Source organism: Eutrema salsugineum, unplaced genomic scaffold (genome assembly GCF_000478725.1).
Source record: "Eutrema salsugineum unplaced genomic scaffold, Eutsalg1_0 scaffold_22, whole genome shotgun sequence".
Taxonomy (NCBI): Eukaryota; Viridiplantae; Streptophyta; class Magnoliopsida; order Brassicales; family Brassicaceae; genus Eutrema; species Eutrema salsugineum.
Window position 1 is genome coordinate 1,454,542 of NW_006256812.1, and position 27,407 is coordinate 1,481,948.

The 27,407-nt window shown below is 37.7% G+C and overlaps 6 protein-coding genes across 8 annotated transcripts; 3 read left to right on the forward strand and 3 right to left on the reverse strand.

The window, feature by feature from the left end:
- The first annotated feature begins 1,539 nt into the window (after positions 1 to 1,539).
- LOC18015539 (putative F-box/LRR-repeat protein At5g25860) lies at positions 1,540 to 3,196 on the forward strand. The gene is made up of 4 exons (XM_024155093.1): positions 1,540 to 1,788; positions 1,891 to 2,625; positions 2,727 to 2,867; positions 2,951 to 3,196. Exons 1-4 carry the CDS (start codon positions 1,540 to 1,542, stop codon positions 3,194 to 3,196), a joined length of 1,371 nt encoding a protein of 456 aa, XP_024010861.1.
- A 235-nt stretch (positions 3,197 to 3,431) lies between these two features.
- On the reverse strand, positions 3,432 to 7,963 carry LOC18015540 (meiosis-specific protein ASY3). 2 transcript variants are annotated; one of them, XM_024155031.1, is made up of 11 exons: positions 7,827 to 7,963; positions 7,387 to 7,434; positions 5,632 to 7,125; positions 5,382 to 5,529; positions 5,143 to 5,274; positions 5,001 to 5,064; positions 4,768 to 4,917; positions 4,631 to 4,689; positions 4,067 to 4,201; positions 3,780 to 3,871; positions 3,432 to 3,683 (listed from the first exon to the last, which is right to left on the reverse strand). In XM_024155031.1, the coding sequence occupies exons 3-11, from the start codon at positions 7,117 to 7,119 to the stop codon at positions 3,621 to 3,623; spliced, it is 2,331 nt and encodes a 776-aa protein (XP_024010799.1). In that variant the 5' UTR covers positions 7,120 to 7,125; positions 7,387 to 7,434; positions 7,827 to 7,963; the 3' UTR covers positions 3,432 to 3,620. The 2 variants fall into 2 exon arrangements, with proteins under 2 accessions (XP_024010799.1, XP_006397889.1); XM_006397826.2 differs by lacking the exon at positions 7,387 to 7,434.
- A 3,622-nt stretch (positions 7,964 to 11,585) lies between these two features.
- Positions 11,586 to 12,363, forward strand: LOC18015541 (auxin-responsive protein IAA20). The gene is made up of 3 exons (XM_006397827.2): positions 11,586 to 11,970; positions 12,094 to 12,190; positions 12,309 to 12,363. Exons 1-3 carry the CDS (start codon positions 11,601 to 11,603, stop codon positions 12,361 to 12,363), a joined length of 522 nt encoding a protein of 173 aa, XP_006397890.1. The 5' UTR covers positions 11,586 to 11,600.
- A 1,058-nt stretch (positions 12,364 to 13,421) lies between these two features.
- On the reverse strand, positions 13,422 to 19,165 carry LOC18015542 (ABC transporter B family member 4). The gene is made up of 12 exons (XM_006397828.2): positions 18,917 to 19,165; positions 18,103 to 18,453; positions 17,958 to 18,012; positions 17,687 to 17,862; positions 17,358 to 17,579; positions 17,037 to 17,275; positions 16,144 to 16,943; positions 15,200 to 16,068; positions 14,835 to 15,101; positions 14,472 to 14,735; positions 14,075 to 14,368; positions 13,422 to 13,994 (listed from the first exon to the last, which is right to left on the reverse strand). The coding sequence occupies exons 2-12, from the start codon at positions 18,424 to 18,426 to the stop codon at positions 13,641 to 13,643; spliced, it is 3,864 nt and encodes a 1,287-aa protein (XP_006397891.1). The 5' UTR covers positions 18,427 to 18,453; positions 18,917 to 19,165; the 3' UTR covers positions 13,422 to 13,640.
- Positions 19,166 to 21,431: 2,266 nt separating this feature from the next.
- Positions 21,432 to 23,197, forward strand: LOC18015543. The gene is made up of 4 exons (XM_006397829.2): positions 21,432 to 21,687; positions 21,769 to 22,361; positions 22,451 to 22,966; positions 23,058 to 23,197. The coding sequence occupies exons 1-4, from the start codon at positions 21,432 to 21,434 to the stop codon at positions 23,175 to 23,177; spliced, it is 1,485 nt and encodes a 494-aa protein (XP_006397892.1). The 3' UTR covers positions 23,178 to 23,197.
- Positions 23,198 to 23,733: 536 nt separating this feature from the next.
- Positions 23,734 to 26,360, reverse strand: LOC18015544 (peptide chain release factor 1). 2 transcript variants are annotated; one of them, XM_006397830.2, is made up of 11 exons: positions 26,169 to 26,360; positions 25,941 to 26,041; positions 25,757 to 25,855; positions 25,485 to 25,668; positions 25,332 to 25,380; positions 25,132 to 25,210; positions 24,971 to 25,045; positions 24,788 to 24,865; positions 24,503 to 24,661; positions 24,319 to 24,414; positions 23,734 to 24,214 (listed from the first exon to the last, which is right to left on the reverse strand). In XM_006397830.2, exons 1-11 carry the CDS (start codon positions 26,287 to 26,289, stop codon positions 24,023 to 24,025), a joined length of 1,233 nt encoding a protein of 410 aa, XP_006397893.1. In that variant the 5' UTR covers positions 26,290 to 26,360; the 3' UTR covers positions 23,734 to 24,022. The 2 variants fall into 2 exon arrangements, with proteins under 2 accessions (XP_006397893.1, XP_024010896.1); XM_024155128.1 differs by having other exon boundaries at positions 25,757 to 25,859; positions 26,169 to 26,310.
- Positions 26,361 to 27,407: the final 1,047 nt, after the last annotated feature.

A 27,407-nucleotide genomic window follows, 5' to 3' on the forward strand; every position in this document is an offset into this window, starting at 1 on the left:
GGATATAGTAACCATTGAGGTTTAGCTTTGTACTTGTCATTAACTATCCAAAAAGTTAAAATCTCATAATAAATTATCCAACTAATTAATGATGAATATATAATTCTTTAAAATCTCATAATAAATGATCCAACTAGTTAATTATGAATATAGAATTCTTTAAAATTACAGATTAAAAAGTTATTAATTTATCTAATAACATTCGAAATAAATCTAGTTATAAAAAGTTTAAGGTTGAAGAGTTAATATTTAAATTAGGGAATATTAATCAAGATTTAGAATGTGATTTAATGTTTTAGAATGTAGATGCCAAATAACATTGTAAAATATACAAATTTAAGGATTTAAGGTTAGGGCTTAGGGTTAGGGCGTAAGGCTTAGGGTTAGGGCTTAGAGCTTAATGTATGAAATGTGATTAAGTTAGTTTATATTAATTTAGAGCAAAATGTAACGAGGTACTTTATAAATAGAGTGATGGATATTATTTTTTCTATTTCTTTAATTTATTAAAAATATTATTTTTTAATAGGGATTAATTCATTAATTTCGAGATATTTTTAAATATTTTAGTTACCCTGTTCTAATACATCAATTCATCCTACATAAATTTGGGAACTAGATTGCGGAGGTTTGGATTCCTATTTTTCTTTGATTATCCATGCAAATAAGGGTTAGCCATGATGTATATAGAGTTTTTTTTAAAAAAAAAAATTGATAAAAAATAAGAAAGCTGCAAAATAACATTCAAAACTAGTTTAGTTAATATTTATCTAGTGTTAGAATAATAATATTAAGTCTTTTATAAATAAAATGAAGAGAATTAGATTTTTTTTTAATTACTGCATTTATTCATAAAATTGAATTTTCGTAGGGGTTAGTTCACTTATTTAGAGGCATTTTAAAAAAATTTAGGTATCTTGTTTTAATACTTATATACATCCTATATGGATATAGTAACAAAACCTTTGAGGTTTAGCTTTCTACTTGTCCTTAACTATCTAAAAAGTTAACATCTCATAATAAATTATCCAACTAGTTAATGATGGATATAGATTATTTTAAAATCTCCTTTGTTTCAGCGTTTGATAAAGTCCAATGAAGAATGATTCCATTGTAAAGCCCATCAGGCACAATTGTATGTAAGATTTGTCGCTTCTCTGCCTTGTCATTTTAGATTCTTCATTTTATAAACCTAAAACAAATTGGCACGATTCGTTTCGAATTCCAAGATTTAGGCCGAAGAGGTATCTTCGAATCCACATCTACATGGGGCCTTAGGGTTTACTTGGGGAATACTCAGTGTTTACTTGTGGAAGAAGATAGGAGAAAACCAGAATATACGATTCCGCTGAAAAGTAAGGAATATTCCCAAATTGTTTGATGTTAAACGAGTTAGTGGTAGTTGAGAAAACTTTTGAAACCCTAATTTCAATGAAAAAAATCCTAAGAAGTATGATTAGTGTTCGATGATCTCAACTCATCATACTAATTTATTTTTTCCACTGCTAATTAACTAGGGCTTCTTGGATGTTGTGTGTCATGAAAGCCCAAAAGGTTGGATCATCTTGCTCTAGAGATGCAATCAATAATATCAACTCTCTTCCAGATGAAATACTTGCGCAGATCTTGTCTTTTCTTCCAACAAAACGAGCGGTTTCTACATGTATCCTCTCCAAAAGGTGGAGGAATCTGTTTCCATTGATGAATCATCTCTTTGCTTCCCAAAATGATTTATACTTTGACGACTCGGATTTACTGCATCCCGAGAATCATTACTTAGACGACTCGGTTATAATGACAGAGTATCTACGCTTACGCTTAGGAGAGAGGCGGGAATTATGTTTAGTGTGTCATTGTAAAGGTGAAGAGATAAAAATTATGAGCGAGAAGGACGATGTGCACCGTGGATTCGGGGATTTCGTGGATAAAGCACTTTCCGGTCGCATGTCCATAAAGAAGCTCACGCTAAAATGTCTTTCCGGTAGTATCTCTGTCGCGCTTATCAACAAATGGACACGCATTGCCTTGGACCGAGGTCTCGTGGATCTTGATCTGCGTATAAGAACAACGGGATCGTATGAAGAGGTAGCTCTTTTGTCTTCTAATGCTGTCTTCACAAACAACACGCTGGTTAAGCTAACATTAGGAATAGAGGTTAATCATCTGGAGATGAGTTTACCAAAAGTGTTCCTTCCAGTGCTAAAGAGTCTCTTCCTCCATGGAATTCTGCTTAGATGCCATGACTTGTGCCTTAACATGCTTCCTGGTTGTCCAACACTTGAGGAACTATCCTTAGAATATTACCCAAGCAAGCTCCGGATTGATGAACTAGAAATGACAGAGTTAAGTATATCCCACAATACCCTCAAGAGACTCACATTTCACTACAATAGCTGTTGTGCCCTCTCTCCAGTCACGCAATTCAACACACCGAGTCTTGTTTACCTCGACTTCTCTGGTTTTGCCTTGCATTATAAGTCAGTTTCCTATTTCTTGGATTCCCTTGTCGAAGCCAAGCTAGATGTTGATATGCCACGGGAATGCATTCATCTCTGTCGTCCATCTATGATCATTAATTGGATGAGCAACGTCAAGAACCTTTCCCTGTCTTCTACTTCTGTTAAGGTGTGTGTGTGTCTGCTTCTTCCTTGCCTTATACTTAATATCATTTTCTTGGTCTGATCATATGACCAGTACTTGTGTGTGTGTGTGTGTGTGTGTATCAGCTTATCTACTCAAGCGGTACGGAATTTCCTTACCTTGTAAACCTTGTTAAGCTTTCTTTAGAGAGTAATACATCACATGGTTGGCAAGTGCTTCCGAGTCTGCTCAACAAATCTCCAAAACTTGAAACTTTGGTCCTCAAGGTGTTGTATCATCTATCTAATCTCTCAATTTTAAACTTAACCAGAGAATTAGTTAATGATCTGTGTTCTGCTTGCTCATCCAGGGCTTGCACTGTGTAAGAAATGAGGGAGTCCACATTGATCCAAGCCAAGTGAAAATGTTGGAGATGTATGGTTTTAGAGGAAATGGTGGAGAATTTAGTCAATCCAAGTGCTTTTTACGTCAAATGCAGTCTCTTCAAGTGATGAAAGTGGAAATTGATGCTGATGATAACAAAAGACTGCAACTCATCAGTGATCTTCTTGCTCTTCCTGACCATTCATCTAAATGCCGAATCCAGTTCTTTTGAGATTCACAACCCCTCCTAGTTTATTTTGCGTTTCCGTTTAGGATTTGATTCGGGTGTTTTGCATTAATTTTTTTTTTTTGTCTTAATTTCGGAACTTTGTTTGGTTTTATTTGACTTTCACGTGAACTCAGGAGAGACCGGAGTAAGGCAAAACATTCTCATTACTATATAAAAAGGCTCTTGGGTAATGCACTGGAATAAAACTGTAAACTATATTCTATACGAATGAGTCAAGCATCTACTATCTTTATTCACGTGACACCACTTCACAGAATATAACTTGGTCTGGTTTGGGTGCATTTTTACTAATAAAAAAAAAAGGAAATCAAGTCACGGCTCCTCTAATACTTGTTTCCCCAAGTTTTTTTTTATCAACTTTTAAGTGGACAATGAGTGACGTGTGATTGATTCTGCGAGACTCAGGTCAGTCGTCCTTCAAACATTCTGCGACAATCATCTTTAGCTGCAGCATCTTTCCTCTCGCAGTCTATGAACAAAGACACCAATTTCAGATTAAATGCTTGAAAATGATGACTTAACATTCAGACTTTGATTCTTACTAAGAGAAAGAACCAAGACTTGCCTTGTTGACAGAATTGATTCTTTTTGTCGCATTGTCCAGTTTTGTCTCGATGCCTCCTTCAAAATGCGCTATGAGTTTTTGGTGTGATGTTCCTGTCAATGAGAGAGATAACCTTAAGTGAGACTGGTCCTCCTGAAATATCATTACTCTCCTCTCTTTTGCCAAAAAGTATTTAACTTCGACACGATCGTTCCCATACGATCATGTTTCATAGCAGTTCTAATGTTAGGATAATTCCTTGTATTGAAAAAGCAAGAATTACAACGACAACAAAAAAATGAACATACTTTGCTTCTTTATGGCTCCTTTCAACTCTGAATGGTTTGCTTCAAGCCCTTCAATAGTACTCTTGAAATCTTCAAGATGCTGCCCGACATCGTCCTTGAACTTTTCGTGGATCATTCTCATTTTCTCTTGTTGCTCTGTCAGACGATCAGATTATCAGTGGACACAATTCAACACTCTAAGACAAGACACAAGTCTATCTTTCTATTCTCCTTACAGGAGATGAGCCTATATAGCTTTGCCTATGTTACATGGAAGTTTAGTGTCAATATGAGAGCCTAAAAACATGTTATATACAGCATATCAGTGGACAATTTAGAAGCAGATAGGTGAGTGATGTGTATCTCTTCAGCAGAAATTACGGTACCAGCTAGATTGTTAGCACTTCAACAGTATACAGAAACTAAAGAGCAAGAGTTGATATCCAGTTTCTGATCCATAACCCTGAATCAGGACTACACTACTACGATAGTATAATGAAAAAAAAAAAAGTTATACGCTTTCCTAATGTTCAGTTTATGACTGAAAATGAATTACAGTGATCAATATATGATGCATTAATGTACCTTGTAATCTTGTTTCTGCATGCTTTCTCTTAGTTTTGGCCAGGTTACTCGCCTTTCCCCTGTATCATAATTAACAATATCAGTGAGTGAATACTAAAACGGAGCAATGCAGAATCAAATACAAAAAAAAAACATACGCTTCTGTTATGATTTGAGACTTGACATTCTCCAACTCTAGATGTATCTCCTCAGTGACTGATGCTATAATTTCTGATGACTTCTTTTTAGCTGCAGATTTCAGTTTTCTCTCAAAGTTTTGAAGAGCCACAGCGAACAACGCAACAGCCCTGAGACATGATTAGTAAACAACTTAAGACAGGAAAAAAGATTTAAGGTAGAAACGTAATATTAGTTTATATCTACGAGAGACCTTCCCAAGCCTTCATCTTCATCCATCTCTGAAAACTGCTGGAAGGAATCAGTTTTATGGATCCCTGTTCATATTCCAGGACAAAACAAATGAGGGTGTCGTAGAAAAAGCCACAACAATGACTTAGAAATGAGCATTATACCTTTCGACAAAGACGAGGTAGGACTCATCACGACACGTCCATTGCCCTTAAGGTTAGAGTTCCGTTTAGCTGAGCTAAAGCATAGGTTAGATTTCTCATTACTCCAATTGGCAGTTTCTCTTTCTTCGGGACCTGAATTAGAAAATCAATAAAACATAAGTAAAACATAGATTCTGTTAAGAGAAAAATAAGATCCTCAGGTTTGTATTTGGTCTAGGAACAAAAAGTAAGAAGCATACTGTTGTCATCGCCCAACGCTGGTGAATTTTCTCTTGATCCATCCGAATCTCTTTCATCAGACGATGGATCTGACAGAACTAGTTCTTCATTTGGCTCTGCAGAACTCTCTTTTCTGAAAGAATAATCTCCTTTCTTCTCCAAGAAGTCCTGAAAAGATATAAGGAAACACAAAGGTGGAAGAAGAGAATGTAAAGTCAACACGCATTATTCTTAAGTGAAAATAAAGCAGCTTGAGTTTATGAAGGTTACAGGCAATCTCCTCTCTGTATCTGACGCTTGGCCTTTAGTCCCTTGCGAGGTTTTCTTAGTACCGAAGCTAAATATTGGTGTTTCCGTCTCATCAAAAGCGGGACTAATATTCCTAGGATGCAACGGAGATGCTTCGGGAGAAAAACAGGGGGAAGGGCTTAAGATTGGTGCTTTATATCCCAACGTTGGACTCTGGAATTCGTTTTCTGGCTCAACAGACTTTTCCCTGGAAACATCATTCGGCAATTCCTGCTTTTTGCCATTTTTAGATAATCCATGGAACATCTCTGGCGTAGCTGCTGTTTCAGCTTCTGGCGATGGATGAACATCTTCTTCCCTTGTGCTAATATCTGGTTTCTGCTTCGGGGCTTTGCTCTGTTGATGGGAACTTCCCTTTTTCTCCGATAATGAAGACCTTTTGACAGTTCTCGTGCTCTTGGAACGTAATGGAGTTTTACTCTTGTTCATCTCCCCCTGAATCCCAACAGCATCATCCTTTTCGCGAAAATGAGCCTTAAAGCATTTTACAACAGTATTTTTTGTCCTTCCCCTTTGTTTCTTCGGCATAACAGTGGTATTCATAGTAGGGCCAGTTTTTCCTCGCAAGCCTTCTTCAAAAGAGAATACATTATTTACTTGTTCTGTGCTTTTGCCACCTAAGTTGGCCCGAGCTTTGGTTCTCTTTTGGACACCTTTGGCTCCTACCCCACTCCGCAACAAAGATCTAGTTACCGGCCTTCTGGTTGCAGTGTCAGGGCATTCAGAATCCGTTTCAATAGAATCTGAATTGTGTCTAGGCTTAATACGAGGCTCATCATTTGAACCCTTGTCTTGACTCAACTTGGTCTTCACCACTTCTGGGGTCTTAGAGTTCAAATCTTCATTATTTGCTGGCGAAACTTTTCCCAATATTTCCCACAGTTTTGATCTCAGAACATCAGTACTTCCATTTTTATCCTTCTCTGGTTTATCCATCTCCTCTCTGTGCGACTGCAAGACTGCAGATGGATGTTCTTCCATCCTCTCTGGACTCCTATACATCCCTTTATCGTTCCTGCAGCCGTTCGGCTCAGGATCACTGTGCTGAGGACTCGAGATGGGAAAGTTTTGAAATGAGTCACGAGCTGGTGCCTGATGTTTTCCATTAAGTCCCTTGTTTACTCCTTTGCTACCAGACAAACTAGACGTTTGCTTACAAAGAACATTCTCCAGAGTTCCCAATTTCCGATAAGAGGATCTCGGAGACCTCCAAGGTGATGTCACATATTCTGTGCCCTGAGCTGGTTTCCTCCGCTTGATAGCTAAATCCCCTGTGTCTTTCTTGTTCGCCAGTACATCAGTCACTGTGGCTGATTTCAGTTCATCTCCATCACCCTTATCTGGCCCAGGGTTTCTCTTTGGTTGTGAATCCGCCATAACTCCTATAGAAATCTTTCTGGACTGGCTTGATGGGTGGTAGTTACTGCCGAAGCTTCTATAATCGCTCATCTTTTCCTGAGGAGTATCACCAGAAGGTTAACCATTCTACTTGGGAAAAAGAAGGCGAATATCAACGAACACATAATTCACTCGTGACTAGATCACAATTCATAATAATCAAAATACTATTCTGACTGCAACACAAGCTTGCTATCCCTACGCTGATGGCTAAAGCATTAAAACGCAGGTTACATTGAGCAGATATAATGTGAAATTGTGATTCAGTGAGGATGTCAAATGTACTAGCCAGAGAAATAACACTCGATTCTTGTATACCTATTTGAAAAAATAATGACGGCCCTTTCCAGAATTTTTCACAAGACGCTGTAATGGAAATACCCAAAAAAAAAGACGGTGTTAGATCTGCGTAGTATGAGAAAAACAAGAGGATAAACAGATTATAGATTCCAAATCGCATGGTGTTTTCAGACTGAAAATAGCTAATAGAACGAATTTAACACACCCGATAGAAATGTTCCGGGATTAGCAAACCCTAATCTCTAGCAACAGATTCATCCCAATGTTTTCCGATTTTGCAAGAGAACAATTACGCAGTACTAAACGAGGTTCCGGATTTGGAAATCGAGACGATATATCTCCATAAACAAAAGGGGATCGCAACGAATTTTCACAGAATTCGATAGTAACAAGCCAAAAATCGAAAACGGAATTAGAGAAAAATCAAGCGACGGTGTCAATAGCGAAGAATTACTTACTCAAAGCTCGCGGGTTGAACTGTGAGAGTCCTGGCTCCTGATTCTCGTCTAGAATAAGTGGGAGCACAAAGAGAAAGGAGATCACCTGAAAATCTGATCTGAGAAAATTTTAGAGAATCGAGATTTCTGCACTGGGAGAGATAGATAAAGAGATAAGCGAGGGAAATTGAAATTTTGATTTCGCAAATGGAAAAGCAACCAAAGAGAAAACCTGGGCCATAAAAGTGGACGATTTTGACCCTATGATTTCTTCAGAATTACATTATATCATTACCGTTCGATTGATGCGAAAAACACTTGTCGTCATCTGGTTACTATTTCCTAAAATTTTGGCGCCTTAATTCCCTTCTCAAAATATTTCAATCGGTGCAAACGTGGACGGGCAAGCTCCCGTTAAACTTGACGGTCCAGCTCAGATCGTTTATAACCGCTCAGAAGTTCCGTCCAAAGACTCGGGTCGTTAGAAAACGTTCATAAATTGTGACATAACAGATCCTTAATTTGAATTCTCTATTAACGTTCTATCATAATTTATAAAGGGTAATTGGAAATCATTTACGCATGTTAACAGAATATGTTAATTAGTCCACCAAGCAAAATTCTCTACTAATTAATTAACTTTCTTACAACTATCCAATTACTAAAGATCGATTTAAACTGCTTGAAGAGTCGAAAGGTAGTCAATAGGAGATTTATGGAGAGCTTGGGCCTTGGGAATGAATTCCCCTGGGTTTAGTCTGATAGGTTTAGCTGGTTCTATAAAGCCTTGTAAATCTGATAATTTAATATAATGGGGTTAGGAATAAGAAACTAAAAATCATTTCAGGATTTGGTAAATCTATATATACAATTCATGAATTGCGTGTGTAATCTAAACATTTCAAGGATTTTGATGAATATTATATAGTATCTATAAAAAGACACGCAACGCACGTAACATCTCGACTCACTAGCCGCACGCACGCATGCACGTATCTTTGATTTATAGAGTTTCAGCATAAACAAATGTTTTTATATGAACGTATTAAGCTCCAACATAAACAAATCGACCTCCACTTGACTGTCCTCGTGGACTACGCACCCTTTTTCTATTTCTTTAAAACGACAGATTTTAAAACTTTCGCTAACATACACTTATTTCAACCATAAAAAAATCTATCAATTTTTGTTTTAAAAAAAACAAATTTTGGCAAATGGTACTTTTTTGTTCCTAAATTTGTGTCGTTTTCTATTGCGAATCAGGTTCATTTTGAAAGAAAAGTCAAAATATTTATTTTAGTTGGATATCATATCCAGTGTTATAGTTATTCGTTCCATTTTTTTTTTTTGAGAAAGGGTTTAATTCATTCCTTTTTTCCATCAAATATAACCCCCCTGATTCCTAAAATATATATATACAAAATTAATAGATAATCCGGTATATATATATATATATACACAACAGTTGATCGTTTCAATTTTTTTTTTCATTTTGTATTTCAACTGTTCTGACTGCAAAAAAAGAAATACAAGTTTTATGCATATGCATTAGTGAGATATATTTCCAAACTTATTTCTAAACTAGTAGGTTCATTTAAGAGAAGGGTTTGATAGGAAAAGTGACCGAGTAATATCTCAAAACTTCAATTATAATGAATACATGTATATATATATATATATATATATATTCAATAGAAAAAATTAAATGATCCGATTATTCCAGTTATCTTAAAGCAAAAGGCTATGATTAGTCCAACAACAGGGGCTAGAAAGGCAAAAAAGCCACGAGACATGCAAATGCAATCACGCATCTTAAAAAGCAAGCCCAAGTTTTGACTGACAAGCAACCACGACGCAGTAAAGTCGAGTTCTCAAAATTAGCGCATAAATAAAGAAATGTATGAAAAAAGTACTTGATTTTTGTATGTATGTTTCCAATAAAATGCGATTATAATATATAATAATTTCCGAAATTGTAGTATATATTATTTTTCGTACAAATGAGTGTATTTTTCTTTCAAAAAATTACGCTAGAAACATATGAGGATTCTTTTTTTTTCATAGGAAAATAGTGAAAAACGGAGGGGACAGAGAGGAGGCGGAGCCAGTAAGAAAATAAAAAAGTGAGGATATTGTAATTTGTAGTGTTGTTAGGGAACATCTCTCCTTTATCCTTTCTCTCTTTGATTTTTTTGTTGGTTCCTTCTATATTTCTCCAAAGCTCTCAACTGGTTCCCAAACTAACGTACTGAAACCCGAATAAAATGAGGGGAACCAAGCCGAGCATACCATATAGTTTTCAATTGCGGTCCAAGTCTCAAATCTGTTTACATTGTTCAAGCCAAAGACTACTTACAATGAATTTATAAACGACATATATATATATATAATACGTTTAATTACATTGAATTTTACTCTTGAAATTAACTCTACGATATGGCATGCACCCATTAATACAATGTACATTCTGTGTAGGGCTGTGTTTGAGGGAGTCCATGTGGAAATACAAGTGCCACGTGGAGAATGATAAGAAATGTAGTCGTTGGTCGTTATGTCGTGTGTGTATGTGTTTCCTTTTTCTCGTGCTTGCAAATATGAGAATTGTGACGTCTCCTTAAGTTCCATAGACAAAGGAGCTCTCATTAGGTCCTCTCTTTAAGTGAACCATTCATTACTCATGCCTCCTGTCTTCCTTGGCCGTTTTTCTTTTAAACGTTTAAATTTCTCGATTTATTCATCTTTATTACCCAAAACAACTTCCCTTCTCTGTAATATGCTACGTATGATTTACATCACTAATAATGGGTATGTTTTAACCGCGCGTTTTCACGGTTTGGAATTATATATGGGTTGGATCAGATTAAATCCTTATGTGTTTCAAAACTAACAAAATTTACATCAACCTTGCCCCAATAAAACAGTGCCAAGCCGGTCCGTAGGTTTTCGGATTACCACAACATCTATAGTAAATACCAAAAAAAATTATTTTCGATATAACTGTTAACGTTTTTTTTATTGTAAACAATTTGTTCTTTCTCGAGCGTTGTATGAACGTAATCTCAAAAGAAAGCAATATTAGGAGAAAGATGAAAATTATATTTTTCATTAATTGCTAACACTTAATTATTCGATTCTGAATATTATTTTATTGTAATGTTAAAAACTGATGTCGACTCGAATCATCGTTGACTCAAACGTTTGGCATGCTTGCATATCAAGGACTCACTTTGTTATTTTCGTCATATTTGTTATTAAAAAAATTGAAAAAAGCAGAATTATAGCTAATGAACTTAAGAGAGAAGTGTTTAACCGATGATTAAGTAAGCATTCACCTTAACACTTTTTTATAAAGAACCTCTAAAATTAAAAATGTTAAGTGTATCGGGGTTATATATTAGAAATGAAGTAAAAAACACTTAAGTTCCAAACTTCATAATTTTTGTTTTAAATAATTTGTTATTCAGTTGTTAACATTAGCGAGAAAACCAGACCCACAAAATCATAACCAACACTTTCACCGAATCACCAATTGACACGTGTTTCTGTCTGCTACACTAACAACATCTTAGCGGACGCTGTCTCATCATTCCACCGTCGTATTTTTTTGTACTTGTGTATGAATTTTAAAACGAAATACGAAGGCCATATATACCATATTAAAATAACATTCAAAAATCATTATAGTTTCATCATCTTCTATATAAACACACACGTACAAACCAAGCATGGCGGCTCACTACTTATTTGTCTCTACCTAAAAAAAAACGTTAGAGAGAGAGAGAGAGAGGGAGAGAGATGGGAAGAGGGAAAAGTTCGTCTTCTTCCTCGATAGAGAGTAGCAGTAAGAGCAACCCATTCGGAGGCTCGTCGAGTACTCGGAACCTTAGCACAGACCTGAGGCTCGGACTCGACTTGGGGACATCTTCAGGGACGCACTATTTGAACGGTGGTTACGGGTATTCCGTTGCAACTCCGGCGACGGAGTATGCGGCGGTGGTGGCGGAGGAAGAGGAAGAAGAAAACGAGTGTAACAGCGTAGGGAGCTTCTACGTGAAGGTGAACATGGAGGGAGTTCCAATTGGAAGAAAGATCGATCTAATGTCTCTTAATGGTTACCATGACTTGATCAGAACCCTAGATTTCATGTTCAACGCATCCATTCTCTGTAAGTATATATATAATTACTGCATTCATGCAAGTATCGATCTCTGTATAATTATAGAGGATAATCGGACTGGTTAATTTGTTTGCCTTTCGTAATCTAAAAATAAAATAAAAATGGGAACAGGGGCTGAAGAAGAAGGTATGTGCAGCGAGAAGAGTCATGTGCTAACATACGCGGACAGGGAAGGTGACTGGATGATGGTTGGGGATGTTCCTTGGGAGTAAGCACCGGCCTTATTCTTCTTCTTTTTTTTATTGGTTTTTAAAAAGTTCATTAATTTTATTATATTGTTCTGTAGAAATTAAAAAGGGGTTTGTTTTTGGTGTTTTGTTTTGTAGGATGTTTCTGTCTACTGTGAGAAGACTGAAGATTTCAAGAGCTTACCACTACTGATATATAAGTCTATTTCCTTGTGTTTGATTATAAGTTATATGCCATGGAAAAAAAAGGTTTTGTCTTATGTAAAGTAAATCAATCATCGTATTATGTATTCAATTATTTCGAATTACGATAGTACATACGAAATTCTGAACTCACTCTGATTATTTCCTTGATAATACCGCCAAGAAAAGAAGAGCACAAGAAAAATAGTAAATAAAAGAAAAATCAATTATCTGATAGACAAACCAATCTTGAGTTATGGTTTCTACTTTCTAGCGGATCTAACAATGAACCTTCTCATTTGCTTAAGCCCAAATTTGGTTCCACCCCTATATTGTACTCCAAAATTTTTGTTTGCTAACTTTAAATCTTATATTTACGAAATTGTATAATCAGCTTCAGAAGTATTACTCGTGCATCGTGATGAGCCAGTATAATGTAGTTTTTGTTTGTTAATTTTAAATTAGAACAAATGAAAATTAATGAGAAATCTAGCTATCTTTTGTAAAATAGTTAGATACATAATTACATACAGACCAATCCAGAACTAAGGCTCGTGAAGCAATGACTTCAGGGCAACCTAAAAGATAATATTTTTGAGGCACCCAAAAAAACTTAATTTTTTTTTATAAAAGTGTGTAAATAAGTTTGTCTCACATCGAAAAAATAGAAAAAATAGAAAAAATGGAAAGAAAAAATTACCTATAAATAAGAGTCATTATCTAATCAAATATTTAAAAGAAAAACTGATTCTGGCTTATAATAATCGATTTTGGATTTAAGAAAATCGGTTTTGGCTTATAAAATTGATTTTGGGCTTAAAAAAAAATCGATTTTAGCTTTTAAAAATCGTTTTGTCTTTAAAAATAGATTCTGGGCTTCAAAAAATCAATTCTGAGCTTTAAAAAATTGATCTTAAGCTTTAAAAATTAATTTGAGCATAAAAAATTAATCTTAAGCTTAAAATATTGATTTTAAGCCGAAAAAATTGATTTTAAGCAAAAAAAAATTCGGCTCCATTTGACGGTGCACTTTGTCCGGGCCCTAGACACATATATTAGTTATGGAAGGAAGGAAGTCAACTGAAATATATGTAAACGTAATGACCATCCAGTCCCGAATTTGAATATCTACACACTGTCGTTGATATATTCCACCAATAGTAAAAGGGAAGGGAAGGATTTCTGAGAAATGCTGAAAATGGAAAGACAACGAACAACAATAAAGGGATATAAACGGGCATAATTGACCCTAAAAAAAAGTGAAGGGATATAAAGATAAAAAAATATTTAAGAAGCGGCACTCAGATGAAGCTGAACTAACGAAGCATAAACTCCGTCAGTGATATTAATCAAAGTCTCGTGCTTCCCCTTCTCGACGATGACTCCGTTCTTAACGACAGCGATTACGTCAGCGTTCTTAATCGTCGATAACCGGTGAGCTACCACAATCGTTGTCCGGTTTACCATAACCCGGTCAAGCGCGTCCTGTACCACGCGCTCAGACTCAGCGTCAAGAGCACTCGTTGCTTCGTCGAGTAGCAACACTTTGGGATCCTTGACGATGGCTCTCGCTATGGCCACTCGCTGCTTTTGCCCGCCCGATAACTGGATTCCTCTTTCTCCCACCATCGTATCGTAACCCTGAAAGTAATTTCGGGTTATTTTGGATCCGACCCGAGAACCTATTTCCATAAAAGAAAGCTTGATTTTTTGAAATTTACCTGCTGTAGACCACTGATGAATCCATGGGCGTTTGATAGTTCAGCTGCAGATACGATTTCGGATTCACTCGCGTCTCCTCCTTTTCCGTAAGCAATGTTGGCTCTGATCGTTTCGTTGAACAAGATCGGTTCTTGGCTCACGAGTCCCGTTTGTTGTCTTAGCCATTTTAGTCGCAGGCTCTTTATCTCCACTCCGTCCAGAGTGATCTCACCTGAATCTGGATCGTAAAACCTCTGTAGCAAAGCAATCACCGTTGATTTCCCGCTCCCGCTTTCTCCGACCAAAGCAACCGTCTGAAAAAAAAAACAGAGATTCCCTTTTCTTAAAGGTCCTGTCTTTTGTTTTGACGAATAATCTAAGTAAGGATGGATGGATGCAGAGTTTATGAATCCTAACCTTTCCTGCTCGAATACTTAGACAGAGATCCTGAAAGATTTGAACATCTGGTCTTGCTGGGTATTTGAAACTGACATGACGAAGCTCAATGTCTCCTTTAACGTTATCCAACACTCTTCCTGATTCCACACTTGGGTCAATCTTCGATTCCCTGTCCATAATCGCGAAAATCGAGGCAGCAGCTATATCGGCTTTGCTGGAATCAGGGGATAATGAACTCGATTGAGAGATAGCAATAGCCGCCATTGTCAAAGCAAAGAAAACCTGCATTATTATTATTGTAGTAAACATCATCAGAGACGATCGATCAGAGAGAGAGATAAATCAATCAGTTTTGCTCTGTTTCATTTTCTATAAGTGTACCTTGAAAACAGAGTCGAAGTTTGTTTTGCCGTCGTCGACAAGCCGTGCGCCCACATAGAAACTGGTGGCGTAAGAAGCGAAGAGGACGAAGAAAGAAAAACCGAAACCAATACCACTGACTATGCCTTGACGAATCCCTGTCTTCAGAGGACCTTCACATTTCTTTGTGTACATGTTCATCACTTTGTCTTCTGCGCAGAACGACGCAACGGTTCTTATGCTCCCAACCGCATCATTCGCTACCTGGCTAGCTTCCCCGTACATTTTCTGCCAAATGATTACACAAATCTCAATCAAATGTTACGATAGCACATTTGTAGTATACTTGTATGAAAAAGTTGAAAACCGAAAAGCAACTTCTTTACCTTTGCATCTGCGCTGAAACCTGTCATGAACTTCATATATAGAAATCCATTGAGTGCAATAAGCGGAAGCATCGCGAGGACGACGAAAGCTAACTGCCAGCAAGCCAAGAAGGCAATGATGAGACCAGCCAATATAGACGACAGATTCTGAACCATCTGAGCCAAAGCATCTCCCACTAGACCACGGATCGCTGCTGCATCTGCTGATAGCCTTGCTCCTATGGTTCCGCTCGAGTTCTCTGGCTCATCGAACCATCCGACTTCCATGTGAACCACTTTCTCAAAACACATACTTCTTATCCTCTGCACCAGTTTACATCCAGCTATGGCGAAGAAGAAAGTTTGCGCCGGGTACGCGATGACGGAGGCAAAACCAAGAACCATGAATATGATTGCCCAAAAGCTCGTGTCTTCTTTTAGCTCTTTAGGCGGTTTGAAAAACGCTTTGATAACGCTTGCGATTAGTATTCCGAAGATAGGAAGTATGACTCCATTTGCTGCTGCGGATATAGCTCCGAGTATAAGGACCGGAATCTCTGGTTTGTTTAGAGCAGCGATCCTGCGAATCGACACTTTCTTTTGTTTGGTTTTCGGAACCTCTTCTTGATCTTGAGCTACGTCGTTCCCTTCAATCCCTGCTGGAAAACCAAACATATTGAAAGAATGGCGGCTGCTGTTTCCTCTGGATGATCCTCCTTTGCTTAGAGACCGGCCTAGAGATGATTTTCTCAGACTTGATTGTTTGAATGATTCAATTGATGACATCTTTTGCTCATCCTCAGGATTCTCATCGGATCTCTTCTCTTCTTGTAGACGGATTAGTTGAGAATAAGCTCCTTCCGGGTCCTTCAGTAGTTCACTGTGAGAACCTGTTCATCAAATTCTCCATATCAAATCACACAGCAAAAAAGTGTAGGTATAAAGAATGTTAGTTAATTAACTACCTTTCTCTACGATCTTTCCTTGGTGAATGACAGAGATCATATCAGCATTTCTCACAGTGCTTAACCGATGAGCAACCACAACTGTAGTACGGTTAACCATGATTCTATCAAGCGCTTCTTGAACCACTCTCTCAGATTCTGCATCAAGCGCGCTTGTAGCTTCGTCCAAAAGCAAGATTCTTGGATCTTTTAAAATCGCTCTAGCCACTGCGATTCTCTGTTTCTGTCCACCTGAAAGCTGAGTACCGTGTTCTCCAACCATTGTGTCCAAACCCTGAGGAAGCTTGTCCACAAACTTTGACGCATTTGCAAGCTCCGCAGCCGCTTTAATCTCTTCGATTGTAGCGTCTTCTTTACCGTACGCTATGTTGTCCTTGATGCTTGAAGTGAACAAAACCGGTTCTTGACTCACAAGTCCAATCTTGCTTCTGATCCATTTTAGCTGAAACTCTTTTAGGTTAATCCCATCTATGAGAACCTCGCCGGCTTGTGGATCGTAAAACCGCTCGATCAGACTCACAACAGTAGATTTCCCGCTCCCGCTCTGTCCAACCAAAGCCACGGTTGTTCCACTCGAGATAAACAGTGAAAATCCACGAAATATTTGCTCATCTGGTCTCGCTGGGTAAGTAAAGTAGACATCTTTAAGCTCAATATCTCCTTTGATGTCATCCAACACTTTACCATTTGTACTATAAGAGTCAATGTCAGGTCTTCTCTCTATTGTCTCAAACATCTTGTAAGCCGCAGCTTGTCCAGCTGCAAACGCGCTTAAGCAAGGAGATGCTTGACCTAACGACCTAACAAAGGAACCAAAACAGATCTCAAAAATTAGGTTTCAGGAAAGGAAAGTTAACACACCACAAAAAAAGACGCATTGTTGTCGTCCTTACATGGATCCAGTTAAAACAGAGATGATGATATTGAGGACTTGTCCTCCTGTGTAACCTTTGTCTAGAATCAACTTTCCTCCATACCAAACCGCTAAAGCGTAGCTACAGAAGACTACGAGAAAGAGCGTTCCAAGTCCCAATCCAGTTGAACCACCTTCAATGACTCCTGCTTTATAAGCTGTTACAAGATGTTTATTGTAATTGCTTATCGCTTGTCTCTCTCCCGTAAAAGAAGCAACCTGAAAAATCAGACAAAATCCCTCTGTAAATTTGTCATCTCTGTTTTTTTTTTTTGGTATAAAGTAAGTAGTATAATTATACCGTTCGTATGGAACCAATTGTTTGCTCAACGACAATGGCAGCTTTGGCATAAGCGGTTTGTCCATGAGAGGCTGTTCTAGCAATGACGATGGCCAGACCAGCACCCGCAATTACAAGAAGAGGAATTGAAGATAACATAACTAATGTTAAAAGCCATCCTCTTATGAAAGCTATCACAAAGCCTCCAACAAAAGTTGATAAAAGTTGTATAGCTTTCCCCACCTGCCAAAAAACGTTATCTTTTTATCCACTGTTTCTTGTTCTGGGAAAATAAACCAAAAAAGTTGGAAACTTCAAAATTGTTTTTGTTTTTACTTGACTCTGTGTACCTTCTCTCCCATGGCATCTTGGATTAGCACAGTGTCACCAGACATTCTTCCAACGACTTCTCCGGTATTTGTATCTACGTCGAAAAAGGCGATGTCTTGTCTTAATATTGTCTTTAGATACATACTTCTTATTCTTGCTGCTTGTCTCTCTCCAGAAATCATCCAACCAGACAATTCTGAACATTCATAGACACCAAGAACGTTAAAAACTCTGTTTTTCGTAAGACCTTTACCAAAAAGTTTAAATTTTTTGATAGATCCAATAGCTTACGGAGAAAAGCAGCCGCAAAAGTACCGATTCCAAGCCATACAAACTTCAGAGCTACCTGTGAGTGAGTTAATAAACTGTTATTAGCAAAAGTAAAATCTCGAAACCGATCCTAAATTAAGAGAGAAACATCATCTGATTTATTTACTTTGGAAACTTTGTCGGTAACATTTGAATTAGCCTGATTCTGTCCAAAAGCATCTACTAGATCTCCGAACAGTACGGTCATAATAGGGAAGCCGAGACCATTTCCAATAGATCCAAGCGTCCCGAGGATCATCAAGAGGAAATCCAAGGAATCTGCAAAAGCAAAGAGCTTGTAAAACGGCACCGTTTTTGTTTTCTCATGATCTTCGTCGTTCTTCTCTGTTTTCTTCACTTCTTTCTCTCCCTCTTCTTCTCTGCTTCTCTTGGTCTCAGAAACCTCTTCTACTATATGTACATCTCCGTTGAAGCCGTTCTCGGACGCCATTAGATTTTTCACTGATTCCTTATGATCCTAAGCATTTAAAAGAACAGAGGAGAGACATGATAAGCTTCTAAATCTATGAGTTGAGATATTTAAGAGAGAGTGTATAATTAAATGGGGAACATAAAGGTCAGACCAAGAAGGAAAAAAAATATATAGGAAACAAAATCAAGGCTTTCACAATCAAAAGTTTTGTTTTTGATTTAATATCAATCTTCACCAACCATGAAAAAACCCTAAAGATCTAGTTTATATTTTATCTTTTCCTAAATCCTGTTTTTTTTTTTTCTTAACGAACATCTGAGCAAACGATAAAACCTGAAGCAAGATCCGTCAATTACAACAAGGCTTCACAGAAACGGTGGTGCAGACAAAAACCAGAGCTACAAAGTAGAGAATATATATACATGTATATATAAAGCAGAGAATATGAACATATTGATTTATATATATATATATATGTATATGTGTACCTATTTAGTAAAATATGTACCTGGAACAGGAACAAGAAGAAGCTGAAAAGTGAAAAGGCCGTTTAGCGACTCCTTGTTGTCTGCCGTATAAGCTGTTGAAAATTGTGCAGAGATCTCTCTGCTTCCTACTTATATCTATTTTGTTTATGTATATAATTGTAAGTGAAGTTTGTAAAGACTACAAAAAGCAAAGACTAATGTGAGTTTATTATATATTGCTCTGTTTTCTTGACGAACAAGCCGTGACTTGCTCAAGAGAAAGAGAAAATGGATGACAAACGAATAATAATTAAAATTCATTGAAATTAATAAACTTGGTCTTATGGATCTAATATATAGTCGCTTCTTTTCTTTTCTTTTTTTCCTTAACTCAAATGAATTCGTAAGATACTTTGTTGCTTGTCTTAATTTTAAATGATTTTCCATTCCCATTCTTGTCTCATAATGCTGACCAGACGAGTATCTAGCTGTTTTGTTTAATCACAACTCCTACTATTATTTTAACGTAAAGTTTTCAACTTTTGATTTGGCAGGACCGGTTGATAATTAAAAATCAGGTGTGGACTTCATTACTCTTTAATTTTAATATAAAACCGATCTCTAATAGCTAGCCAATTTCGTATGTACGTGTTTGTCTGTGCATATATGTACGATTACTAGGAGTGACTAGAGAGAGAGTAACATTTTAGTTTTAATTTATGATAAGCTATGTATATAATATTTTTTCAAAAAAAAAAACAAAACAGGTATACCACAAAGAACTCAATACAAAAGAAAAAGCTGATTTTTTTGTAATTTTCTTCCATCGGTTTAGTTGACTTTCTCGTTCGCATTAGTTGTGACTTGTGAGTCTTGTGACTATGATACCATTGGCAAGTGCAAGTGCAACATCTATTTTCTTTTAGCTGTAAAATCTGTAATCATAACTGCGTTTTGACAACGGATGTAAAGCATGTGCAACAAAATTCTGCATCACATACTAGCTTGTGCTGAAAGAATAAATCAAAGGATTTCGAATTCCCAAAATCTAGAATACTTTAATTATACTGCAGTTAAGCTAAAACATTATAAAATTGGATTTTGATATCTGATCAAATCTTTGCATTAACATATTAGCTGGGGAACCACGTGATCTGATTTGCCTTACGAGTTACGAGCAAGAAACTAGTCTAAAATTACTTATGATGAAAACGAAATATTTTTTTTTAGGTGAACTCCAGGAGTAAAAAAAAAGTAAAAAATACAGAATAAAAAAAGAAGAAGAAGAAGAAGAGACATTTCTTTTCTTTTTTTCAGGGAGGAATTGTCAATTGTCGACCATTACTTCTTTTGCGGGCTTTTTCCAGAATCAATGAATCTTTTTCTTATCCATCTAACGAATTAAGAGCCTGACGTCATTCCTGACATAAATGCTCTTTCTGTATTTATATCTATTGCCCACTTCTATTTATTTATCAATCATATACTTTTTTCCAGATTAGAAAATAATTACTCACTACTTGCAATATTGTTCCAAATAATGATGCTACAGTGTCTAAATCATGTGAGGCGCTAATGAGACATGAATTTGTGATTCGATTTTAGATTTTTTTTATTCTTGCTTTAAACTTTGTAAGTGTTCTGTTGTTGTCTCGCAATCTGGCTATTAGATAAAAAAAAATTCTGAAGTTTAATTCCAAATTCCTTTGATCGATTGCAGCAAGCACATTGTGAGGCGTAGACCTTTTTAGGTGGGGGGGGGGAAATAAAAGAAAATAAACCATTATAATCATTGGATTCCCCACTAAACCTTTGGAACTATATAAATTCCCGACGAAACCACAAGTAGATTTTGACCCGGCCCGAGAACCCGGATCCATGGATCTTGAATTTGGAACAACCTTTTATACTTTGCAGTCCACTGACGGAGCCATTGGCCCATGGGCCTGACGACCTAAAATAATGCACAAACGAGACGCAACATTTTAAACGAGACGAAAAAAATCTCAAACTTTTTATCATGTTTTGGCTCTCTAGAGTGCAATCAACAATGCTATGATTTCATTCACACACCAATACACCGGTTATTTCCGGTTCAATCAAATCAGGATTCACCTTCGTTCAACGCTCCTATAGTATCATAGCAGCATCAGGCATTCAGGCCCGTGTCTTAGTATTGTTATATCTAAATTTTTTAAGAATATCCATTTCATCTAGTATAAATCTTGATGGGTTTGCATCAGGATTCGGTTCAAACTGGTTTGAAAATAATCCATTAGAAAACAATGCAATTTTGGGAATGTCTTTATGAATCTGATCAAAAGCATTAATATGCGTTGCTTTAATCTGGATCAAGAAGAGCAAGTCATGGTTTATTCCTCATTTATCGCCACTAAGATAACAAAGAAGACTAACAGCTTCTTTGACTTCAAAAATCATTTATTACACATTGAATTGTTCACCAACTACCACTACACTCCACCAAAAACAGCTCTTTTTACCCATTAAAAACAACGGAAACTAAATGAAGAAGCAGAGGAAAAAAAAAAAAACAAAATGAAGCAATTGGCTCCAATCCTCGCTGTGGTAAACTTGCTTTTCCTGGTTCATGGATATGACGTATCTTCATCATCAGCGGTTGGAGATCCTGGGATGAAGAGAGACGGTCTCAGAGTGGCGTTTGAAGCTTGGAACTTCTGCAATGAGGTTGGTCTCGAAGCTCCTCACATGGGTAGTCCCCGAGCCGCAGATTGCTTCGATGTCTCTACTAAATGCAGCAAAACGCACAGAAAAAAACTATCAAACTGCACAAGTAAGCTTCGTATTCTTCTTCCTCCTCTGTTTTTCATCTCTCTGTTTCCCTCTGTTTTGAAAAAATATGATTTTTGAGCAGGTGGTTATTCCTTGGTGCACAAGGTATCAGATTCCGACAACAAGCTAGGGATCGGGAAGCGTAAATCAGGAATCATATCAGAACCAGCATTACAAAACCCTGACCTTTACGCGGTCGAGAAAGAACTCTATCTAGGTTCTCTCTGCCAAGTCTCAGACAAACCAAACCCATGGAGTTTCTGGATGGTGATGCTCAAAAACGGAAACTACGACACAAAATCCGGTCTTTGCCCTCAAAACGGCAAAAAGATCCCACCTTTTAATCAACAGGGAAAATTCCCATGTTTTGACACCGGCTGCATGAACCAACCGGTACTGAACCACGGAAAGACCGAGCTCCTTGGAGACGGTTACACAATGAGGGGCTGGTTCAATGGAACGTACGAGCTTGAAGCAGATTTGGGAGATGGGTTCGATGGGATAAGTTATTACGAGGTTGTGTGGGAGAAGAAAGTTGGTGGTGGAGGTTGGGTATTTAAACACAAGCTTAAGACTTCACCAAAGTATCCATGGCTTATGCTTTACCTGAGAGCTGATGCAACCAGAGGATTCTCTGGTGGATACCATTATGACACTAGAGGAATGCTCAAAACAGTAAGAAGCACATAATTAACCTTTTTTCTCTAGCTTAAAAGAGTTTTGATCTTTTTGTGTTTTTCAATTTTGAAGTGTTGTTTTTATAGCTTCCGGAGTCACCAAACTTCAAAGTGAGACTAACACTAGATATCAAACAAGGAGGAGGACCCAAGAGTCAATTCTACCTACTCGACATCGGAAGCTGCTGGAAAAACAACGGCGAGCCTTGCGACGGTGACGTAACCACCGACGTAACTCGTTACTCGGAGATGATCATAAACCCAAAGACCTCGGTTTGGTGCAACCCGGAGACTCTCCAAAATTGTCCACCGTACCACACGTTTCGAAACGGCACGAGAGTCCACCGTACGGAAAACCGGAGATTCCCTTACGGGGCTTACCACATTTACTGTGCGCCTGGAAACGCCGAGCAACTCGAGCTTCCGGTGGGGACTTGTGATGCGTTTAGCAACCCACAGGCTCAGGAGATTCTTCAGCTTCTGCCTCACCCGGTTTGGGGTGAATTTGGGTATCCGACCCGAATGGGTGATGGTTGGGTGGGTGACCCGAGAACTTGGGAGCTTGACGTTGGTGCTCTCTCTAGTAGCCTTTACTTCTACCAGGTGACTGGTTGAACCGGTTTGTCTTATTTTATTTTGGTTTCTTTCCGGGTTGAATTTTGATTTTGGTGCGGTTTAATTGGTTTTGTCTTAGGATCCCGGTACGACTCCGGCGAGGAGGATATGGACATCGGTGGATGTTGGTACGGAGATTTTTATTGATCAAGGAATTGCAGAATGGCATCTTTCTGATTTCGATGTTCTCATTACTTAGATTTCACTTCCCTGATTACCTATTAATAGGACCCAAATTGAATAATGCTAATATCAAATTAATTATTTTTCGAATTGTTTTTAATTTTAATTTCTATAACAACCAAACCAAAAATCTAACCAATCCAATCAAAAACAAAGTTCTTTTTCTTTTTTCAGATCAAAGCAAATAAATTCCGACGTATTGTGTAGTAGCGGTGTACCAGAAAGAATGCAATGTGTACTAATTTGACCCCCTAAATTGGTACTTGCGATGTGATTGGGTCCTACCACGTGGCAGCTTAATTATTCTCTACCTTCCGATTTCCCAATGTCCAAATACACACAAAAAAAGTCGTATAAAAAGTACAACATAGAGAGGGTGTTAAAGAATACAAGAAAACGTAATAATAGTTGTACTCTGTTTTTAGCTAAGATCGAAGTACAAGAATTTGCAAACACAAAGAGTAGTACAACTGGTGAATTCTCCCGTTGTACATCACAAAACAGGGTTCCAAAATCTATTTAAACCCGGTGACAAAAACACCAAACACAAAGAAAGAAACTCAAAGGAAATGGCCAAGTTCAAAGGGTAAGCCGTAACCCTTTCTTTAATCATCGGTCTTGCAAATGAAAGAAGAAGACAAAATGGTAACGAGACAGACAGGGAACAAGCAGAGCATGGATTGAGTTTACTAAAACATCAAACGACTGTGTTTTGTCTCTTCCCATGCACTGCCTCTTCCCTGGCTCCCTCTTTCTCTCTTCTCTCTTTTTCTCCTTCAATTTTTCACATCTTTTCTTTCAATGGATTTTATTTCTACTGCTAACGCCCTTGTGACACCTAAGGGCTTTGCTCTATGTTCATCAAGTGGAGCTGAATGAAGCAATGGCATCCATTTCTTGGCGCAAGAGAAGGGCATCGATGAAGGAGTCCAGATTCTCTCCCTGCATCATATCTTCAATGGCGTGGTGAGTGATTCCCACACGGTGATCTGTCACACGCCCTTGTGGGAAGTTGTACGTACGGATACGTCCGGATCGGTCTCCACTGCCAATCTGTTAACGGGATTTACACATTTATCAGCTCAGCTAGAAAATGATGTAAGAAAAATTGAAAACATAAGATAAAACAAAATTTGTTATTTACATATGTAAGGTACCTGTTCTGACCGTAGCTTTGATCGACTGCTCTGTAATCTCAACCTTTCGATCTCGTAGAGCTTTGCACAGAGTACTTTAAGTGCTTTGGCTTTGTTCTGTTATAAATAGAAAAAAAGTGGAGATTTTTCAGTAGGATGTACAAGTGTGTGAGAATAAATGATAGCGGTTGAAGTATTTAGCTACCATATGTTGTGATCTTTCGTCTTGGATCGAGACCATAATCCCCGTTGGAAGATGGATTATTCGGACTGCACTATTCGTTGTGTTGGCATGTTGACCACCGCAGCCGCCAGACCTGTAAGTATCAATCCTCAAATCTTCATTCCTTAGCTGAACATCTACCTGTAAGCCAGATGATCATAGAGCATTTAGGTTTGTAATATTAATCGAGAAGAAAGGTACAATGTAAAGTTCGTAAGATAAATTAAATAAAAGGTGTCAAAACTAAGATTGGAGAAACTTTGATACCTCATCAGCCTGGGGAAGGATGGCAACAGATACAGCGCTGGTGTGAATACGTCCAGATTTCTCTGTGATTGGAATACGCTGTGGAAAGATTTTTTTTAAGTGTTAAATAACTTAGAGAACATTCATTATATGAAAATATGTGAAATGCCAAAGGAATCAGAGTGTGGTTCATATATATCACACCTGAACCCTGTGAATTCCACTCTCGAACTTAAGTTTACCGTAAACACTGGCTCCACAAATCGCCGCACTGGCTTCCTGGCAATTACATTCAAGATCTTAGCTGCAGTAGAACAGAGCAATGGTGGAATACTAATATCCACAGAAGGAATAAAAATGCTTACTTTATATCCTTTCATATCTGACTCGGTGATGTCTACAATTTCAAACTTCCAACCTTTCTTCTGTGAGTACCTTTCGTACCTATCAAATATCAATATCCCAAAACCGGATTAAAAGAAAAAGAAAAACATATTAAAGTTAAAGTTAAAGTACGAAGAAGGATAACTAGCTTCTACTTGCAGTGTATTGATGATGAACTTACATTCTGAATATGTCCATGGCAAACAAAGAAGCCTCTTCTCCACCAGTACCTAACCAAGACATCAACTTGTCAAAAAGAAGATATCTTTTTAAAAATTCATGGATATTGTGGGAAGTGGCGTGGTGTTTAAGAGCATATAGTTCATAAGTCTACCTGCTCTCACCTCCAAAATGCAATCCCTTTCATCAGCTTCATCTTTAAGAAGCAGAGACTTAAGAAGCAATGTCTGCAGTCTTTTTTCTTCTTCCAAGGCCTCATCTAATTCACTTAAAGCCATATCAAGCATGTCCTTGTCATCCGAGCTCTCTGAGACCAGAGATTTCAACCCATCAATCTCCTGCCAAAAGGAATTAAACCTTATACATGATGACCTTTTGGATAAAGAAAAAAAAAAGTAGAGACTGTAAAAATCACAAATTCAGAACCTTTTGTATGGCCCTCAAATCAGTGATCAGCTCCATAGACTCTCTCAGCTTCCGGAGTTCCTTGTTAGCTCTTGAAAACTCTTCTTGTGAGTACTCAGGCTGTCTTCAATCAACAGAATGTCAAAAATCAATTAGCAATGAGTGAGGTGTGATAGATAGCAAAAATCGTTGGATGAGGAGTTACCTGGTTAATAAGCCTCTGAAGAAAAGCATTTCGATGTTCTATCGCCGATAGTCTCTGATCCATTATCTTGATAAGATCTGGAGACAGCTGAGGTTCCATTTCTGCCATCATAGACCGAATGAATAATCACGGTTTAGACTAAAGGGACATTCAGTGCAATGTTTGAACAGCCATCGACGAAGCTATTGATTTGTATTGAGAATATTAGAAGAAAAAACAAAAACGTACCTGTGGAGTACATACGAGCCATCGTCGACGAGAGAAACGGTGGTATGCTACGATCGACTGGATGCGTTCCTCTCGAGCAAGATCGAGCAATCATAACAATTGCCCGAGACATCCCCCTCATCTTTTGTCTTTAGCAGAAATCTTAGGATTATCTTTAGGTCTTTCTGATTAATTTTCAGACCCAACGGTGACGATGATGGAACTTTTGCCGGAAAGGAAGGACTCGAGGGTTTTGGTATATTTGTAATTCCAAATCTTCTTAAGGGTTATCTCGTCATTTCCTTTACTTAGTCTTTTTTTTTTTTTTTGTTCGTCTACCCCTTATTACATCATCACGTGTGACCAGTCGGAGAAAAACTTTAGGAGCCAATCTCGACCGGTTCGGAATGATGTATGTGGGAAAAAATTTGTCCCTTAACTCGGGCTCTCTTTGCAAGACTATCCGCTCGGAGATTTTAACTTTTAGGGATATGGACTAAAACAAATTCCGAGAAGCTTGTGCGGAGGTGATGGAACGAGTCTAATTCAGCTCTGAAAGATGGCCAGTCGGAGAGAGACTCTGACATACTTACAAGATCCGAGCAATCAGTCTTAACGATAACTAAAGAAATCTGCATTTCCTTCAAACATGACATAGCCCATAAGAGACAATCCATCTCAGCGTGAAGAGCAGATAAGTTTTTGCGACATCCTTGTTGTCCAAAAATTTCGCTTCCTCTTCCGTCTTCCAAGCTCCACCCGAGACCACTGACAGGTCCATGATCAATCCACGAAGCATCAATCCAGCAGATCGGGATCCGTAGGACCTCAGGAGAGGATGTCAGGATCAGAGGTGGGACCGAGGAACCATGAGAAGCGTCCTCAACATCTTCAGGTTGATTCGCGATCCTCTAGCTTTCCGCTTCCACCTTTACCTGAATCAGAGTGTCTCTCGGAAAAGTTTCTTTCCCGTTGAAGATCTTGTCGTTTTTTGCTTTCCAAATGTACCATAGGATTCAAGGATATACATCCTTTTGTCGTTTCTCGCTTTCCTTTACTTAATCTCTCTCACCCATTCTTCTCTTATTTGCCATCTATTGGGTATAAATCTAATATGTAGGTCCTTAACTTATAATAATAAGATTAAGAATTTACAGAACAAAACTTTAATAAATTAGAAATCATTTACAAATATTTTAGAAAATTACTTATTAGACATAGGTACAACAAAGTAGATAAATTTCATATATCAAAATATAA